This window comes from Myotis daubentonii, chromosome 2 (genome assembly GCF_963259705.1).
Source record: "Myotis daubentonii chromosome 2, mMyoDau2.1, whole genome shotgun sequence".
NCBI classification, from domain to species: Eukaryota; Metazoa; Chordata; class Mammalia; order Chiroptera; family Vespertilionidae; genus Myotis; species Myotis daubentonii.
The window spans coordinates 53,861,661-53,880,712 of NC_081841.1; the positions used below are offsets into that span (position 1 = coordinate 53,861,661).

At 48.0% G+C, this 19,052-nt stretch overlaps 1 protein-coding gene across 8 annotated transcripts; it reads right to left on the reverse strand.

Annotated features, from left to right (window-relative positions):
• Window positions 1-1,483: 1,483 nt before the first annotated feature.
• Window positions 1,484-17,667, reverse strand: CALCOCO1 (calcium binding and coiled-coil domain 1). Of its 8 annotated transcripts, none has more exons than XM_059683105.1 (16): window positions 17,561-17,667; window positions 14,971-15,150; window positions 14,535-14,637; window positions 13,616-13,806; window positions 11,749-11,907; window positions 11,203-11,351; window positions 8,785-8,875; window positions 6,468-6,623; window positions 6,012-6,266; window positions 5,436-5,561; window positions 4,882-4,977; window positions 4,432-4,540; window positions 4,003-4,202; window positions 3,534-3,640; window positions 3,231-3,302; window positions 1,484-2,567 (listed from the first exon to the last, which is right to left on the reverse strand). In XM_059683105.1, exons 2-16 carry the CDS (start codon window positions 15,124-15,126, stop codon window positions 2,390-2,392), a joined length of 2,148 nt encoding a protein of 715 aa, XP_059539088.1. In that variant the 5' UTR covers window positions 15,127-15,150; window positions 17,561-17,667; the 3' UTR covers window positions 1,484-2,389. The 8 variants fall into 8 exon arrangements, with proteins under 8 accessions (XP_059539088.1, XP_059539087.1, XP_059539089.1 ...); XM_059683104.1 differs by having other exon boundaries at window positions 17,533-17,624; XM_059683106.1 differs by lacking the exon at window positions 17,561-17,667 and adding an exon at window positions 15,243-16,126.
• Between the last annotated feature and the right edge of the window lie 1,385 nt (window positions 17,668-19,052).

Consider the following 19,052-nt stretch of genomic DNA (forward strand, 5'->3'; position numbering starts at 1 on the left):
TAGGTGGGAAAGAAGGAAACCTACGCTGCAGTTTTCCCAAGTGCTTTTAGTCTGGTAGCCGGTGTGTCAATGGCCTTGTGCAGCTACCCATGAAGCTCCTGTTGGGGAAGGGGGTGTGCGCGCCTTGGCAGGGGCTGTGGGTGGGAGCAGGGGCCCTGGGTTTCTGTTTATTTCTTCCTCCTGTTTTGCACTAGGGGCCACCTTTCTAGAAGCAAGGATATCTGGGTTCCAGATTCTTCCCTCTCTAACCTCCCCCAGACATAAATCACAAGTGATTTCATTAAATGCACCTCCTGCTGGGGATGTTGGCTCATAATTCCTCTCTGATTAACCCCCACTACCCCGGCAAGTTTATAGGCCAAGAATGGGGGGGGGTACGGGGGAGGGGAAAAGGAGGGTATGGGGGGAATCCCAGGCCAGTGATGGATGCCTCTGTCAGCCCAGCTCGTATTTATTAATAGTCTTAATACGGGAAGCAATAAAGGAAGAGAGGGATTCTATTAATTAAATCATTGTTATAATTAACTTTCATTAAAGGAGGATCAATAAAGAGGAGTTGAGATGGAGAGAGGAGAGATCCATTATCTCTAATTTCCTTGGAAGGGATTCAGGGAATGAAATGGGGTTGCTAGGAGACAGCGATGTGAGGGAAGAAGGAAGGATGTAAGATGTCATTCAGGTGGGGTTGGAAGGGGGGGGTGGAGGGTTTCAGGTGGATAGAAGAAATGGTGGGGTGGCAGTGGCCCACCCAGGGGCCCTAAAGGGAATGAAGGGAGGATAAGGGAGCTACTGGGATAGTGAACAAGGGGGCTATAGGCATGGCTTGTACTGGGCATTCCTGAGAGCCGTGATGAGCATGCAGGTCCTTAATAAATGCTTTATGATGCCGTCTCTGTCTAGCCCGTGAAGCTGGTTAGAGTGGATGAATGTGTTTTCATGACTGTGGAGTCAGAGTGTGCACACGGGTGTGTGAGGATGGCAACAGAGGAAGAGAGGGAGGCAGAGATGGGAAGAATATCAAATAGTCTTTAGGGGTATGGGGTTTAGGGCATTTTTTATAAAGTGGATACTCAAAGGTGTACACTCCTGACAGGAGTAATGCCTGTCCTTTGGCCCAAGGTACAGTGATGGCTGCTATGGAGGGTGAAGGTCTGAGTGGTGGAAACCACCCTTGCCTTCTAAGGGATGCACTTTGGCCCTATACCCGAGTCCCTCCCTCTACCCCCCCCCCACGCCCCCCGCCCGCATCCAGGATTAAAACCTGAGCAAGCCAATACCAACCCACAGTTTGCTCCTCTTGCACTGCAGTATTCTCCAAGCTAGACCTCCACCTGGGACAAAGGTTCCTCCCTCCTCCTCTTCCCACTGGTGGCCAGCGCAGCATGCAGAATGGGATAAAGCCTCCTGAAGCCCCCTCCCTCGCTTACCCCTCCACTGAAGTCTAAAAGCCAGGTGTCTGGATGTTCTTTGCTCTAGTCACACCTTATAATAAGAACACATTTTATTAGAAGAGTTATACATACCATATAAATATATTTGTCCAAACTACAGGTAGGGGGAGGGATATTGGGGAGAAAGCTCTACTGCTATGGGGAGCCTGGAGGGAGGAAGGGCTGGGAAGTGGGAGGACCTGGGACCATTTGTTCCCCCATCCCTCACAGAAGGCACAATGCATTATTTCTTTCCATGTGAGGACATTGTGGGGGGAGGGAGGTTGGCATGGAGGGGTAGAAGGTAAGAGTACAGAAAACCTCAAAAATACAAAAAGAAACCTCCAAACTTAATATCTTAATGGTACAGGAAAAGGCTGGGGTGGAGTGTGGAAGGCAGTGGGGGGGGGGGGCAGTAAGAGGAACCAATGAAGTTCAGAACTGAGACCTGAGGAGGTCATGATGTCCATGCTGCTGCCTCAATGCAGGCCCCAGAGGAAACCCAGGGGAACAAACATAGACCCCAAAAGAAGAGAGGGTAGGGTGCCCCAGGGATTGGCTTTGGGGCATCAGAGACTGTGAGTGTGAGTGTGTGTGTGTGTGGAGTGGTGGTGGTGCTTGCAGTAGCTGGTGAGTGACAGAAGCAACCAGGGCTAGGAGGGGGCAGGTTCTACTCCCCCTGGGGGAGGCCTCCTCCATTCTGGTTTCTCCCAAACCGCTTTCAGGGGGTAAATTCAGCCATTCTTCCATGAAGGGCCCCTGCCTGGACAAAAGGGCTGGTAGGAGAGGAGGAGGTTGGAGAGCTTGGAATAAAAACGGCACACAGGAGTGGTTCTTAGGGACAGAGTATCATGGAGCCCACCGTGTCGGAAAAGAGGCATGAGACCTAAATGTGTGTCTGTGTGTGAGTGTGTGTGTGTTTAAGTGTGTGTTTGTGCTTGTACTAGGGAGAGGTGAGATCACTCAAAGGTGAAGGGGTCCTGGGTGCTGAAGAAGAAGTGTCCATCCATGTGGTCCTCCAGGGCGTCCTTATCACTCTCAGCTGGGAAGCGCTCCCTACAAATAGGGCACTCCTTCCATGGGGGGGTGGCAGGGCCCCCAGTGCTGGCCTCTGACAAGGGACCCACTGCAAAGCCACTAAAGAGAGACAGAGGGAAAAGGAGAGGGTCAGTGTGCTCTGTTGCCTTATTGACTTGCAGACCTCAGGGAGAGGGACTCATGCACCTGGGTTCCCAGATTCTCTTGTTCCTAATACAGCATCCTGGTAGTTCTCTCTCTCTGAGCCTCTTCCATAGCATCTTTCTCCCCACAATGCTAGGGAGTTTCCCGGTTCCCTGTGCCCTCCTTCTCTAGTCCTTGCTGGTCCCCACAGTGCAGAGCCCATCCCCCAACCTCTTGCTCTCCTCCCTCCATCTCTATCTGCTGCCTAATGAAGCTGAAAATGAGCCTGACATCGTCCTTCATCTTCCTGCTCCAGCTAAGGATGACAGCATACCCCCACCCCACCCTGAGCCCATCTCACATCCAGGCAAAGCTGGGGACTAGGTGATAAAATCTCTCTTCCCTCTGCCTTCCCCTCTTGACCTGCAGAAGAAAAGGAAGGCAGAGGGGGCAATCTGATACCTGAATTCCCCGCCCCTGTGGCTTCACCACCCAAAGGGTCCCCCAGGGAAGCCAGGAAAGAGACGGCATATCAGGGGCGGTCAGACGGATGCTGGATCCCAGTCTCTTCTCTGTTCTTGTCCCTGTGGGCTTGGTCTCCTACTTCCCTTCCTCCCCCGATGGAGACTAGGAACCTACCTGGTGGTTGGGGAAACGTTAGGGGCAGGTGAGAGAGGATGCAGGGCAATTTGGGCTCCACGAAAGATGGTGCTAGAAAACAGAAGCCAGTTAAAGGCAGGGCCTCTGAGTGCATGTGTGCCGATAAGCTGAGGGGAAGGATTACACGAAGGCACCTGGGATTTAGAGTGGTAGATAATTTTCTGTGTCAATCACACCTATGTCTCCTTTTCTTGGCTGGGGGAAGGGCAGGGACTGTTCACCTGGATAGCCTTTCTGCTGGCATTCTCCTACCTCTCTCCTGCCCCCCATTTTTACTCTCACCTGGCCATGTCATAGAAGGCATTGCCCAGTTCAGGAAGCAGCAGGTTGGCCTCTTCACCCCCATTCTGCACAGCTGCCATCAGGACTGACTTCTCATCTTCAGCCTCCTGGGCACCAAAGAGATAGGTTGTGTTTGGGGTAGTGTCCAAGATGGGGGAGTAGCACAGTGGGACAGGTAAGGGAAGAACAGTTCAGGCCGTGACAGAACAGAGGGCGACAGTAAGAGTGGGGCAGGAAAGGTGTTTTGAAGGGAGCTGGTGGATAAGAAGAAAATGAGTGTGGGGAGTAGTGAGGCTATTGAGTGGGACTGGGTTTTGTGGTGGTGTCCATTGGGTGGCCTTGGACACCTGGGACTGGGCCTGCTTCCTCTTCCCCAAAGAAAAATGAGAGCCCCATATGCCTGTCTTGCTGCTCTGGAGGCTGGGCCACTTGAGTTTGGCCCGACCCCCTCCTCCCTGCCCCTGCTCACCGAGTCAGAGCTGCTGTCCTCAGCTGGCCCTGAGAGGTGGGGAGCGATGGGAGCTGGCTGGCTGATGACAACTAGGGGAGAAGCTTCTCGTGGCCCAGCAGGAGAGGAGCCTGGATCTCCACGTTCACACAGGCCATAAGGTGGGAGCCTCATGTCTTCTGGGGACTCATCCTCTGAGTCTGTCAGAGCGGCCGGGCAGCCTGTAGGTGAGGGCGTGGGCAGAGAAAGAAGGATATGTTGTTAGAGGGTTGCATCAGCTCTGACTCCTTTGGATAAAAGATACAGTTAAATCAGACAAGGGCGAGTCTGGGAAGAAAAAGGCAAAACACAGAAGGCAGAGGCAGCTCCCAGGGGTGGTCACATGGAACTCTCCCCAACAGGGCAAGGTGGGGCGGGGAAGAGGTGTCACAAAATTGGGGGTGTACAGACCCAGCCCTGCAACTGCCTCCTCATCCTCTGTAGCAGCATCCTCATTCCACTTCTCATCGGCCACCTTCTCAAGGCGGGCCTCCAGCTTTCTCATGTACTCTAGCAGTTCCTGGTGTTGGGGAGAAAAGAGGTGCAAGAGGCTGGAAAGATGCCCGCCTTGCTGGGCTGTAGAACCTTCTGCATCCAATCTTAACTCTGAGCCCCCGAGGATTAGACACCTTCACCAAAGGGGGGGAAGCTTAAGGTAGATCCTCACAGCCCCCCCCCCCAAAGGGCCCTCCTTCGCCCCCTACAATGTCTCTTCCCCTAGCAATCATCTCGTCCTGCCAAATCAGCTGATAATGGTCCCATTTTTAGCCTCAGGGTCCTCTTAGAGGTACCAGTTCCTAAGCCAAGAGACACAGTGTCTAGTCCTCAAGCCCTCAGTTCTGGCCACCAGGGAGTTCTCACCTGCTTCTCCTCCTGCAACTGCTCCTTTTCCTTCTGGAGCACACGCAGGGCTGACCGCAGCTCCGTCAGCTCCCGCTTACTCTCTGACAACTGCACCTGAGGGAAAGGGCCAAACGGAAAGGAGCCTAAAATGTACCTAAAAAACCCGGGTTCTGGGATTGGGACCCAACAACCTAGAATCATGTCTCTGTGCCTTCGTTCCTCCCTTGCCCCAACACACACAGGGGAAGCCCCAACACTTTTTCCATGAGCCCCTTTCCTTGGCCACGGGAAATTCAGTCTCTGCCTCTTGAGTGTGGACCTTGATGACTTGGGCTGGGTGCAGGGACATAGCAGGGGCATGGAAGGGGCAAGCCATACTTCTCCTAAGTCATCACTACTAGGCCCAAATGTAAGAGCAGAAAGGGACACTGCATGTTTCAAACCAATGAAGGCTGGGAGATGTGCAAGTGAGATGTTGCCCAATAAATAAGGGAGCCCCTTGCACTTAAGAGAGAGGGGGCACAGGCTTCCAGAGGTCACAGGACCAGGGTCAGGGGTGCCTGGCGCCTCACCAGGCTAGCATCCTTTTCCTGGGCCAGTTCAGTCTTGAGCACTTGATTCTGGGTCCGCTCCTCCTGAACTGCCTTTTCCAGCCGAAGAATCTCTGCACTCAGCTTCAGGATCTTGTCCTTCTCTGCCTGGGAGATGGCCAGCAAGGAAAATGGGAAGATGAAGCAAAAGGGGCACCACTGGCAATGGCACCATCCCTCCCTGTGACCTTCCTCTACTTTTGGAGCCATTTCCCCTTCTTGCCTTCCCCACTCCCTCAAACCCATGAACAAAGGAAGAGGCCTGAAAGCAAGGGACTTGCTTGATCAGTAATGGGCATTAGGGCAAGGGTCTGGTGCCCAGAACGGTCCATGTGTCTGAATCAAGATGGTAACCAAGGTGCTACAGAGATCAGGGTTGGGACACTATTTAGGGATGAGTCACACCTGGACAATGAAGTGTTCCTCCCTCACAGCTCCTCCCCACCTAAGTCTTCTGAGGTTCCCATTGCCCCCTTTTTTTCTCTCCTCCTAGGAGGTCTGACCACATAGAGGTGGGGGTGATGGCTGTGAGCTTGCCAGGTCCCTCCATCCCTCTACCTCCACACTCTGCAACATCCCTGCCCGCTCCTTGCTCCACTGGCTTTTTTCCTCCTTCAAATGCAGACTGAGCTCAGCCAGCCTGCCGTTGACTCCAGCCACTTCCAGGCGGCTGCGGTGTAGTTCGGCTATGGTGCGGTCCCTGGCTCCTGCTGCGCTGGCCAACTCCTCCCCTAGAAGGGTGGCTTTCTGCTGGCTTGAGGCTGCAAGCTCCTGGGCCCCTCGAAGCTGCTCCTTCAGGGGCTCCAGCTCAGCCTCAGAAGAAAGGAAGAGATGGAGATCAGGGCTCCCAGTAAGTCACTGTGAACCAGGAAGATGTTAACTAGGCTACCTCCTCCCCCACTGCACTAGGACTCAGGATTGGGTTGTTTAGTGTTTAGGCATATCCTTCCCCAGACTTCTGTAGTGAGTCCTTGCAACTTTCTCTACTTCTTGTTGCCTAGAGGCTTCACTCACCACCCGCTGCTGGGCCTGGCTTAGGGTGTCCTTCATCTGAACCAACTTGTCTTTTAGTCGCTGGGTCTGCACACCCTGCTCCTCCTGCCGGCCCTTAGCCTCCTGCAGCTCCGAATTCAAGCGACGATTCTCCTGTTGTGCTATTTGGAGCTCAGCCTGACGGAGGTGAAGAACAGGTAAGGAAAGAGGTGGCCAGGGAAGTGAACCACTGTGATGAGAGGTCAAGGTTCCACTTCTCAGATTTAACACAAACTCAAGCATTCAGCTTTCGTCACCCCTTCTTGGGTTCTCAGCTCAAAGTGACTCAATCCTGAACATCCAGTCTACCGCTCCCAGGAAGTGCGGTATCCAGCGTCACAGTCTAGGGTCTTACATAACTAGGTAGCCCATGTCTCATTTCTGCTTCTCTACTTTTTCTTTTAAATAAAAACATCAGTCTAGATGTCCTCCAGTTCCTTCAAACTCAACACATTCTACCTCCCATTCTACTATAGGTCTTTCCTTTCTTATTTCTATCCATGGTTCAAACTAATTCCCAAGTCACTTAAGCTGGACACCCTGGTGCCATGCTTGGATCTGTTCTCTCCCTAGCAGCCCATAAAAAGCCTATTGCTTCTCCATTCTTCATCTTGTTCACATCCATCTTCTCTTCTACTATTTCCACAACATGTTAGCTCAGGCTCTGGTCATGTCTTGCTTGGAGTACTGAAAAACCTCACAACTAGCTCATTTTCCACAAGGCAATCAGATTCATCTTTGAGTGCATGTCACCTACTTGAAAATCATCGGTGCCTCTCACTGCTTACAGAATAAAGATTAAACTCAAGAGCGTCTACAATCTGACCAGGGCTTATCTCAAACTCTTCACTCACATATTCAACTGCCCTGAGTGTTCCAGACTCTAAGCCTTTGCTCATGTTTTCCTTTGTTTCTAGAATGGCCTCCCTTCATCTCTGCCTACTCAAATTCTACCTTTTCATCAGTGCCAAGCAAATGGTTTTGATTTATTTTTAATAGATTTTATTGACTTTTTACAGAGAGGAAGGAAGAGGGATAGAGTTAGAAACATCGATGAGAGAGAAACATCGATCAGCTGCCTCCTGCACACCCCCTTCTGGGGATGTGCCCACAACCAAGGTACATGCCCTTGACCGGAATCGAACCTGGGACCCTTCAGTCCGCAGGCCGACGCTCTAACCACTGAGCAAAACCGGTTACGGCGCAAATGGTTTTTAAACAACCTTCTACAGAAGCCTAGGATTCTTAGGAAGTCATTTAGAGGTTCTGAAAATATTTAATTTAAACTTCAAATATTTAAAAGTATTAAAAATTATGTGAAAAAATGCACAATCTCACAAGTTAACACATTGGAAATCACCAATCCACTGACATGTGCTCCCAGGTTAATTAAATTCTTTTTTAAAATATATTTTTATTGATTTCAGAGAGGAAGGGAGAGGGAGAGAGAGATAGAAACATCAATGAGAGAAAATCATTGATCAGCTGCCTCCTGCATAGCCCCTACTGGGGATCGAGCCTACAACCTGGGCATGTGCCCTTGACCAGAATCGAACCTGGGACCCTTAAGTCTGCAGGTCAATGCTCTATCCACTGAGCCAAAAAGGCTAGGGCCAGGTTAATTAATTTTTATATAAATCTCAGAATAAAGTTTCTATTGTAGTTTCTATTGAAGTGAAGAGAAAAATGAGATTGCAAGGTGGACAGTTTAAAAACTGTTATCAATTTGCACCTACTTGTGTGTGACGCAAGGTGTTCTCAATATTGTACAACTACAACAAAATACTCTACCTAGCCACTGAGGCTGACAGAACAGTCATCCATAACCTCCAGTTTCCAAGTTTGGTATCCATCAAAATTACCTAATTGCTTTTACTATCTTATATGTAAATATTATGCATTTACATTTATAAAAATAAACTTACAGCAATGAAATATTGCTGTTATTTATTCAGTGAGGTTCCACTTAAGATGCAAAACTTGACTGATGGGGGAGAAAAGCTCCTGCTGCTGAACAAGGTTAGAAACACTGAACTAGCTTATGTCCCCTTTTAAAGTCCTTCCTAACGTCCCCCACAAATGCGCTCCCGTTCATCTCTGTGGAGCACCATCACACTTGATTACACTTCTCTGTTGATACTTCCTATACTCCCCTTTGACTGATCCTGACTTACGTTCCCCAGGAGAGTGTACACAATGTTTCTTTACATTTTTATCGCCCTTGGTGCCCAGCACTCAGAAAGAACTCAATAAACACTGGATGAACAATTGAGAAAGCAAACCAACCCTGAGCCCTTACCTCGCTTTGCTCCTTGTCTGCTTGTACTTCCTTTAGTTGCCCAAGGAGCTTCTCTTGTTCCCGCGTCAGGGCCTTCACTGTGTCTCTAACCCTGTGAGTGGGGGACAGAATGTCAGATAACCGACTGGTCACCAGAGAAGGAATGAAGGGCTCGAACTTCTGTCTTGAGCTCTCCGACTGGTGCTCCTCTGGGCCCAGGCCTCCACTTCTCTGTGGGATGCTCAAATTCCCAAACCGAGTTCGAAGCCCGAAGTACCCAAGACTCCTGATTCTAGAGCACAATCTAGAAATAAACAGTTTTTCTTTTCTCTTTCATATCACTTTAAGGAATGTCCTGTCGATGGTTCCCTCATTGTTTTCACTCAGTCAAGAGACCAGAATCCAGTCTTTTCTAGACAAGTGACACTCATTGTTAATTATAAACTTTTGGTCTAGGTGAGAAGTTGGCAGACTTTTTCTGTACAAGGCCTAACAGTAAATATTTTTGGCTTTGTAGGCCATGTGGTTTCCATGGCAACCACTCAACGCTGTCACTGTAGTGAGGAATAAGCCATAGATAATAAGTAAGTAAGTGAGCATGGCTGTTCCAATACAACTATATGGACACTGAGAACTTCAAAAATTTTAATTTATTGATTTGAGAGAGAGAGAGAGAGGGAGAGAGGGAAGGAGAGACAGGGGGGGGGGGAGAGGGAGAGAGAGAGAGAGAGAGAGAGAGAGAGAGAGAGAGAGAGAGAGAGAAACATCAATTTGTTGTTCCACTTATCTAAGTATCCAATGATTGATTCTTGGATATGCCCTGACAGAGGATCGAACCTGCAACCTTGGCATATCGGGATGACACTCTAATCAACTGAGCTACCCAGCTAGGGCATGAACACTGAAATTTTAATTTTACGTATTTTTCACATGTCAAAAATATTTCAACCATTAAAAACTATCAAAACCATTTTTACCTTGTGGGTTGTACAAAAACAGGTGGCATGTGAGATTTGGCGCATGGGCCATTGTTTGCTGACCCCTGGTCTAGACAGTAACTAATCTTTTCCAGATGCTCAGTCTGATCCCTGATTTTCTATTCCATGATTTAGAACCTAGACATTTAGTATCTCCCTAGGGCAAGACTAACATCCTGAACTGAAGAAGCCTCAGGGATCAACTCACTTTTTACTCTGGGCCTTGGACAGAATGCCTCTTTCCTTTAAAGAGTTTGAAAAAATATCAAATCTACCAGTACTGAATGAAAGAAACTTATGTCATTTGGCGCAAAAAAGAATTAGAGTATTTCTCTTGAAGAACAGGCAAGGGGAGGTGGTCAGTACTTGTGTTATTTGCTAGAAATAATAGCTGCCTGCCAGAAGAAAGAAATTTATTCTATGTGGCTCCAGAGGTCTAAAGCAGGACCAAAGTGTGAACGTTACAGAATGGGTGAGCTTGAATCAACACAAGAGGTACAAAAATGACAGCTGTCCAGTAGTAAAGAGGCTGCCTCCTGAGGTAGTGATCTTCTCTCACATGTCGTCTTGAATACCTTACATTGCTCCCAATGCTAAAAATCTATGATTTATTCCATTTTTCAGGGCAGAGATTCCATAACATTCATGGATCACCAGTTCTATCATTTCCTAACAGTGAGAACAAGTCTAATCTTTTTTTTTTATTTTATTTTATTTATTTATTTTTTTATTGCTTAAAGTATTACAAAGGGTATTACATATGTGTCCATTTTATCCCCCCGCCCTAGACAGTCCCCTAGCCTCCCCTATTCCCCAGTGTCTTATGTCCATTGGTTATGCTTATATGCATGCATACAAGTCCTTTAGTTGATCTCTTACCCCCCTACCTCCTGCCCCCCAACCCTCCCCGGCCTTCCCGCTGCTGTTTGACAATCTGTTTGAGGCAGCTCTGCCTCTGTATCTATTATTGTTCAAAAGTTTATAATGGTCTCTATTGTCCATGAATGAGTGAGATCATGTGGTATTTTTCCTTTATTGACTGGCTTATTTCACTTAGCATAATGCTCTCCAGTTCCATCCATGACGTTGCAAATGGTAAGAGAGAACAAGTCTAATCTTATTCTTTGCTGTGGTACGAGCCTAAATCCATCCTCTCTTATCTTGTGTTGACTGTTCTAGCCACTTCTCTTTTTTCAAATCCTCTACTCCTAGCTCCTGCTTAGCCTTTGCTACACAATAAATGGTAACTAAAATTAATTCTGAAGGTGAGGAATACAGAGTAAGTTTGGAAAGATGGAAGAGAGTGAGGCAGAAAAAGATATCCTCAGTTAACGAAATACCCTAAGAGAAGTTGAGAAAGGAAAGAAAAACCACCTGAGACAGAGCAGTTTGCCTCCCTGAAAAAAGAAGCTGGAGTTCCAGGGTCACAGGAAATGTAATGGGGCACAGGAGGTTCCCTCACCTGTCCAGCTCCACCTCCTTTGTCAGCACTTTCTCACTGATGATCTGGATGTCATCTTCCAGTTCCAGGATGTGTGCCACATGATCTCCTTGTTGCCGGCTCAAGATGTCCCTCTCTTCTGTGAGTTCCCCGTGGGACCGGGAAAGCCCCTGGAATTAAGGTTCCCCCAGAAGAGAAAAGTTGAAACTCATTTCAAAGATTGGAGCAAAGGCTTAGAAGGAGCATACCAGAGTTTATTCCAACCCCCTTACCCAGTAACCTTCCTTGAAAAAAGACACAAGGAAAAATTCCCTTACCAGCGGACATACCTACCCCAACCCGACCTCAGCATTCCTGTGTTCAGAGAACTGAGTCTTTTACAAATCTGGGACATGGCTCCTGTCATATCAAATTTAATCCTACTTGTTACAACTTAAGCCTATTTCTTTCATGTCAGAACCATCTGTAAAAGCCCACTAATATCTCCCCTTTACCCTCTTCACTGGGTTAATATTTTGGATCTCGGGAGAGCAGCCGGCCCTGTCCCGCCCCCCTCTCCAATCCCACCTTGTACTGCTCTTTCAGCTCCGCATGCTCCTGCCTGGCAGTTGCCAGGGCCGTCTCCAGCTCCTGTACTCGGCTCCTCAGCTCCGTGACCTGCCCCTCCAGCTGCAGCTTCAGCTGCATCAGGTCGTTCCTCTCTTGCTGGCTCTCATCCAGCTGGTTCTACAGGGGCAGGAGGAGAGGGTGTGCTTGTGCAGCACCCATTCCAAGGTCCCATCCCATCACTCTGCAGATTCATTTCAGGATTGGGAAGATACATCAGCACAGGATACAAAGAGGTGAGTTGTGTGCTACTGAAGTCTGTCCACCCACCAGCTCCCGGCACTCTTAACTGCCCACTCCTCTTAAAAAAATGTTTTTATTGATTTTAGAGAGAGAGGAAGGGAGAGGGAAAGAGAGAGAAAGAAAAACATTGATGTGAGAGAGAAACATCAATCGGTTGCTTCCCATATGTGCCCCAACCCGGATCGGATCCCCAACCTAGGTATGTGCCTTGACTGGGAAAAGAACTGGCAACCTTTCGGTGCACAGGATGATGCTCAGCCAACCGAGCCACACCAGCTAGGACCTCACTCCTCTTTCACTTCTTTTTTGTTTCTTTTCTTTTCTCTTTTACTTCTTCCCACTTGAGGGCTGGCCCCCTCCTTGGCTCAGCAATTGCAGAAATCTGGTAGAAATCTTTCTCAATCCACATAGACAAGACAGATGGCGCCCCTAATTTTAACCTATTGGTTTTGGAGTCAGACACTGGGTTTAAATCTCCAACACAATGTTTATGAGCTATGTGACTCTGAACAAGTGACTTAACTTCTCTTAATCTCTGTGTCATCTGTAAAGTGATCCCTTAGCCTAGGTTGTTGCAAGATAACTGTAATGAGAATGATGAATATAAAAACAGAATACAGTGTAGGAGCTTACGTATCTCTGACTAATGTAAGATATAAACATCTTCTTCCTATTCTTGTGTTGATTACATGTGTTTAGAAGGTTCTAGAGGGCTGGAGTTTATCTAAATCAAAGACAAGCTACTCATTCTCCTCTTCTGACCTTCCTCAGGCCCGTCCTCTTGCCTGGGGAGTGTACTTCCTCCCCACCTAGCACTGTCCTCACCTTTCTTCCGGAAGTCTTCCTTGCTAACATCTGCCTCTACTCCCTAATTCTTCTCTATTTGGTTCAATAGAAAAATAATACAAGCCACATATATAATTTAAAATTTTATAGTAGACACTTAAAAATAAAGTACTAATAAGAAAGATATTAATTTTAATAATATTTTATCTAGCTCAGTCTATCAAAACTATTATTTCAACATGTAATCAATATAAAAAATTATGGAGATCTGTACACTTTTTTTTAACACTAGGTCTTCAAAATCTAGTCAGTCTTTTACCCCCACAGTACAACTCGATTTGGGCCAGTTACATTCCAAGTGCTCAAGAGCCACACGAGGGTAGCACCTCCAGGATAGGACAGCGCAGGTCTGGGCCCTGTCTATCTGTTCTCACTCCTCACCTGTCCCGGAAGTGGGTTTCATCCTCCCCTCCTCTGGTTGCTCCTTCCCTGGAGTGGCCTCCCTCTACCCTTTGTATCCTCTAGGGCCTAGGGCAGGATGAAGCACTTGAAGAAGAAATGCTCAAAAAGTTCTTATGGAATCGAGTAACATTGGTCTGTGGGTGGCTTGCTTTCCTGCCCTACGTGTTCACGTCTGTCTGTGTTAGAGGGAGACTTTCTTGGAGGCAAGACTTTGTATAACTCCCAGTGAGGTCTCCAGCTGAAGCTATAGCCGAGGGGAAGGTGCAGTGGGACGGGCCCCCTGGCAATGCTGTCCTCCCACTCCCCTGCCCAGGAGCAGCTGCTGCTCTGTTCTCACCTGCAGCACCGTTGCCTTGGGGACAACCAGCAGGATGTCAGAGCCGCCATCAGTCTCCTCAAGAGTCACCAGTTCATCCATGGGCCTTGGCTCTCGAAACTGGAAAGGGGGGCTCTGCCCACACACCCGGCCCTGGCGATTCACATATCGGAACTGGTAAAGCTGGGCTCCTGGTTTGGGCAGGTAGCTGGCTGTGGGAAAAAGAATGGACCCAGGACCGCAGTATGACCCCAGGCCCTCCAGTGCTCAGCAGGTCCCCTTGGTATATTTTATTATCCACTCTTTGGCTCTGGTCCCTTGCTGCCTGTTCCTATTCTGTTCTCTCCTCTCCACCTCCCATACACTATTTCTGTTCCCTGGGATACTCTTCTCGCTCCTTTCTGCCTAGTCCTTTCCTTCCTCTCCCAAATCTATCTTCAATAATAATAATAATAATAATAATAATATTTATTGAGTGCCCACCATGTACCAGGCACAGTGTTAAAATCCTTTTATTATCCCTATAAACCAGGCATCTCATTTTAATGTTAAGATAACAGACACATAGAGGTTAAGTAATTTTCCCAGTGTCAAACAGCTTATAAGTATTAGAGCTGAGATTTGAATCCAGGTCTTTTAGAATCTAATGACCACCTTTTTCTCAATATACGACACCACTTTTCCCTCTTCCCTACCCGCTAGTTCCTGCTTCTTTCGGTAGGAGGTGGAATTAGTTGCACTGTACAGGTCCTTCCACCTCTAAGTCCTTGATTCTATGATAACCCCATGTCTGCTGAGCCTGTTGGATGTTATGTTATTTTTTTGAGCTTATTTTTCCTTGTTCTCTGTGCCTAACTTTTGTGTTTCTGAGCCCACTTCCTTTTTCCAAACCTCTATCCCCCTTGACTCTTCCCTCCCAGTCGTCTATCTTCCCTTGTACCTTGGAACTGGACACTGGCATGGACAGGGGAACCATCAGTTGCACTTTCAGGCACCGAAGACCACACAAATGTATGGTAATCCCGAACACAGGCAGCCTCCACCTGTGAAAGTCCAAGGTGAGAGAGGGCTATGGTGATGCGACTACCAGCTATAGATGGTAGAAAGGGCTGAGGGATTGAATGGGAGAATAGGATTGTGTTACAGTGGCAAGGATGATGAAAGACAGGGAAAGTGGGGGGACAATAATGTGTCAAAAGAGAGCAAAGCTAAGACGGGGAGATGAGCTTTGCTTATACAGAAAACTCTCTGTCATCTTGCCATCTTTTCCCTTCTTCTCTATCAACTTGAGGCTGAGAATCCAAGAGCCTAGTCATTCTCCCTATTCCAACCAACCCATGGCCCATGAACTTGATCAAAAGGGGTTCCAGATGTACCTTGAAGATGCCAATCCAGTCACTGGCACTTGGCACGGTGCCTGGGGGAAGGGTGTAGTGACATTCCACCTTAGTATTGGGGATGTAGGTCCGGGCCACATTCAGAAAGCTGACTCCTCCCCGAGATGGTACCCGGCTTATTGATGATTCTTCCATCCTTCCCTTGAGATACGTGCCCTCCTAGGAAACAAAGAGTTAATATCCTAAAGTCTCTCCACTTCATTTTTCCCCCTTTACCTCCATCCACCCCTACACACAGCCCTTGCCACTACCTGGAGGTGAAGTCATATTTAGTATCCAGTCCCTGAGGGTTTTAGGACCCTTTTAGAGATATCACTCTTAGCCTGCAGGACCGAAGCTGGCCTTCCATGTCAATCCTGGTCTTGTCTCACACTCTCCCATTCTAAGTCATAAACTCTTCCTAGAGTTAATTTCTGCTTCCTCTTCACTGCCCCATTGATCAAGTCTCAGTATCCTAGGCTCTGCCCTCCTCAGTCCCTCCTCTTCCATCTTTTAACATCTTTGAGGATTCCAAATTCTTCAGCTTCCATGTCCGCATCACATCCCCCACATCTTCTGGCTCCTGAATTAAAAATCCAATTGAGGTGTGGAGCCCCCTCATTCTGAGCAGGTCTCCTTGTGTACACCTGAGCTTGCTGACCCAACTACACAGGAATGACTACGACACCTGGAAACAGCAACAAATCTCTTAAAGTAACGACTGCATCTTCAGAGCTAACATATGGCTGAGGGTGGAGGGACAGCCCAATCCTCAGGCCCACGAGCTCTTGTTCTTTCCCCTTCTCTGAGCTGTCTAATCCCAAGAATTAAAAACAAACAAATAATCAAACAAAACAGCTTCGACTCTCATCTAAGAGACAAAGGGAAAGGGAGGATATAAGGAAAGACAGGTTGTGTCCTCAACTTCATTATTTCAGGAAGCCAAGAATTCTGTAGGCGGCGGCTATAAGGGTGGAGTGATACACTCAGCAGGAACGTGGTGGTGTGGGGAGATGGAATGTGGGGGCCTAGAGCCAGGAAAGCCCCACCCCTGGGCAGGGGACAGACTGGAAGGTGGGAAGGAAGGAGCCCTGGGAAGGGGATATTTATATATAATGTTGAGAGAAGGAAGAGACAGTTCAAAAAAAAACTTAACATTCATCTCTTCAGGCACACCTACTGGTTTGACTATGTGTAACCCAGTTTTGGTATTTTCCTCCCTATTTTCTCTCTGCTCCCCTAGCCTCAATTCTAAGTGTTGAATACCTCCATTCCTCCATCTGCTTGGATTGATCGTTGGAAGCACACGATAGGATGAAAGTGAGAGGAAGAGGCGTTCTGAGTTAGGTGGGGAGAGGAACAATAACAATAATAATCAACAGAACTCCTCAGCCTAGGGCTGTGAGATGGCCCTCCTCAGCCCTCTCTCTAGCCCACTAATCTACATCCTGTGTCAGCCACAGCTGACTGCCTCCAATCAGCCATAGCCACTAGTCATGTGCACACCCCTGAACATCACAACCCCACACCAGGCTGAAGTAAGGTGGTGGTGGTGGGGGGGGGGGTAGGAACTTTAAAAGAAGAGAGACAGCAGAGAAGGAAAGGTGGGCCAGCTCTACCATAAAGAGCAACTTTTTAATTGAATTGAGGAAAATGGGTTTCTTTAGATTTTCATCTCTCTTAAAAATCCCTAGTTAAAACTAGTCCAGCCCTAGCCAGTTTGGCTCAGTGGATAGAGTGTTGGCCTGCAGACCTGAGGGTTCCAGGTTCGATTCCAGTCAAGGGCTCGATCACCAGTAAGGGGTGTGCAGGAGGCAGCCAATCAATTGTTCTCTCTCCTTATTGATGTTTCTATCTCTCTCCCTTCCTCTCCTCTCTGAAACCAATAAAAATATAACAAACAAAAAAACCACTCCATGTTTTCTTCAAATACAATTCTCCGGTTTTCTAAGGGGGTATATATTATCCCAAAGATCTAAGCCTGGGGAATCCCAAATACTTGCCACAAATAAAATCCTTAAGAGTTGGGACAGGCCTGAAAGAGAGCTCTGTACGTGTGTAGTCAAACTGAAGTGTTCGCACGGTGGGATACCATCATCCCACTCTGTAAGGCTCTAGAGTTCCTTGACATTCTACACCTTGGAAGGTCCCCCCCTCCCCGCCCCCCGCGCCCCGCAGCGAGTCAAACGTAGTAAAGGCCTTTGGATTGGCGAGGGGTGTGGGGGTGGTAAGGGGAAAGGGAAGGTTGTGAGGGCCAAGTTTTGTATGTGGAAGGATGAGCAAATAGTTCAGTCTCTCCCCAACTCCCTTAAGCATATCAAGCTTTTTTTGAGAAGGACAGAGAAGAAGGTGAGAACAGTGAGGGGCGGTATTCCTTTGATCAGGGCCCCCCTTGAGACCAAGAACTCCCACAACAGTGGAGCTGGCTTCTCCCGTACGTAAAGTATTAAAACCCAAACGTTTCTGCAACCCCTTTCTACAGTCCCCTTAGTTTATCCTTTCATAGACTGAAAGTGGGGTGACGAGCCATAAGATCCCCCCAAATTAGGCCAAGTTTCTTACCCCACAGACGGATCAGCTGTTCCCTTACCTTTCACCAACAACAAAAACAGCACTCAGTCTCCGAGAGGGGAGGGAGAAGAATGAGCGCGAGGACTTCTGGGGTTTGTGGTTCCTCCACTGTCTTTTACTGGAGAGCTGACTTGGATCTGGGACTACATATCCCAGGAGGCTATTGTGCAAGGAGGGCGGAGAAGAGGGAGGTCGTGGCGGCGGCCTCACCACTGCATTCTGGGAGACGTAGTTCTCACGTCCATGACAGCAAACGAGGGTGTGGCCATCAAAAGACTTCACGGCCCATGATTCCTTAGGAGGGGGCAGGCTGTATTAGTGGTGACTGAGGGTTTGTAACGTGCGTAGTTGGGGGGTGGGGAGGGGTTAGGGCTTTAACGCCCGCTGTGTAATACTTTACAGTGCGTCTTGCGCCGAACGAGTTCAGATGCACTCTTTAGTTTACTTTTAACAAGTTTTGAGATAGGTAGTCTTGTTTTACACACTTTCTAGAGGAAGAATCTGAAGTTGAAAGGGTTAAGGAGCCGGTCTAAAATATCAAAGTTATGAAATGGTAGAACAGCAGGACTGCATGTCTCTATAAATGCCACGACTTCACAGCCACCTGCCATTTAAGGGATGGGAAACTAATAGCTGTGCTAGCAGTTTCTTCTCTGTTGCAACCCCAGGGACAGCCCCTGTAAAAACTACGTGTTGTGCACCGCTATTTCTTTACAACTTGAGGGTTTCAGTGATGGGCCTGCCAATACACCCCTCGACTGGATCCCTCCCCCCCCCCCAAAGCAGCGGTTCTCAACCTGTGGGTCGCGGACCCTTTGAGGGTCGAACGACCATTTCACAGGGGTCGCCTAAGACCATCGGAAAACACATATATAATTACATATTGTTTTTGTGATTAATCACTATGCTTTAATTATGTTCAATTTGTAATAATGAAAATACAATCCTGCATATCAGATATTTACGTTACAATTCATAATAGTAGCAAAATTACAGTTATGAAGTAGCAACGAAAATAATTTTATGGTTGGGGGTCATCACAACTGCATTAAAGGGTCGCGGCATTAGGAAGGTTGAGAACCACTGCCCTAGAGTGACCTCTAGGTCTAGGAAGAAGGTCTATCCTGAGGGGGCGGTGGGGGTGGGGGTGGTGGTGGGAGGGAGGAGAATTAGAAGCATGAAATTGGAAGGGGAGCCTGGCATGATTCAGGACCGATCACAACTCACAAACAAGCCACTTACTGGGGCCAGTGTGCCCAAGCCTTTAAATTAATTAGGGTAACAATACATGTTGTTGCTCCTGTTTTTATTTAGCAGGGGTGAAAGAGTCACACTCCTCCCACAGCCCAAGTTATGTCAAAGACTTGGGCATCATGTGCCCTCCCCCTTCTGGGCCCTCCAAGTACGTAGTCAGGCATTCTATGATCTCTTTCCCAGCCTTCATGTTAGGGGATTGATTTGCTCTTTCTGGGTCTCTGCTTATTCCAAGTTTTTTTTGTAGTATTTTTTGT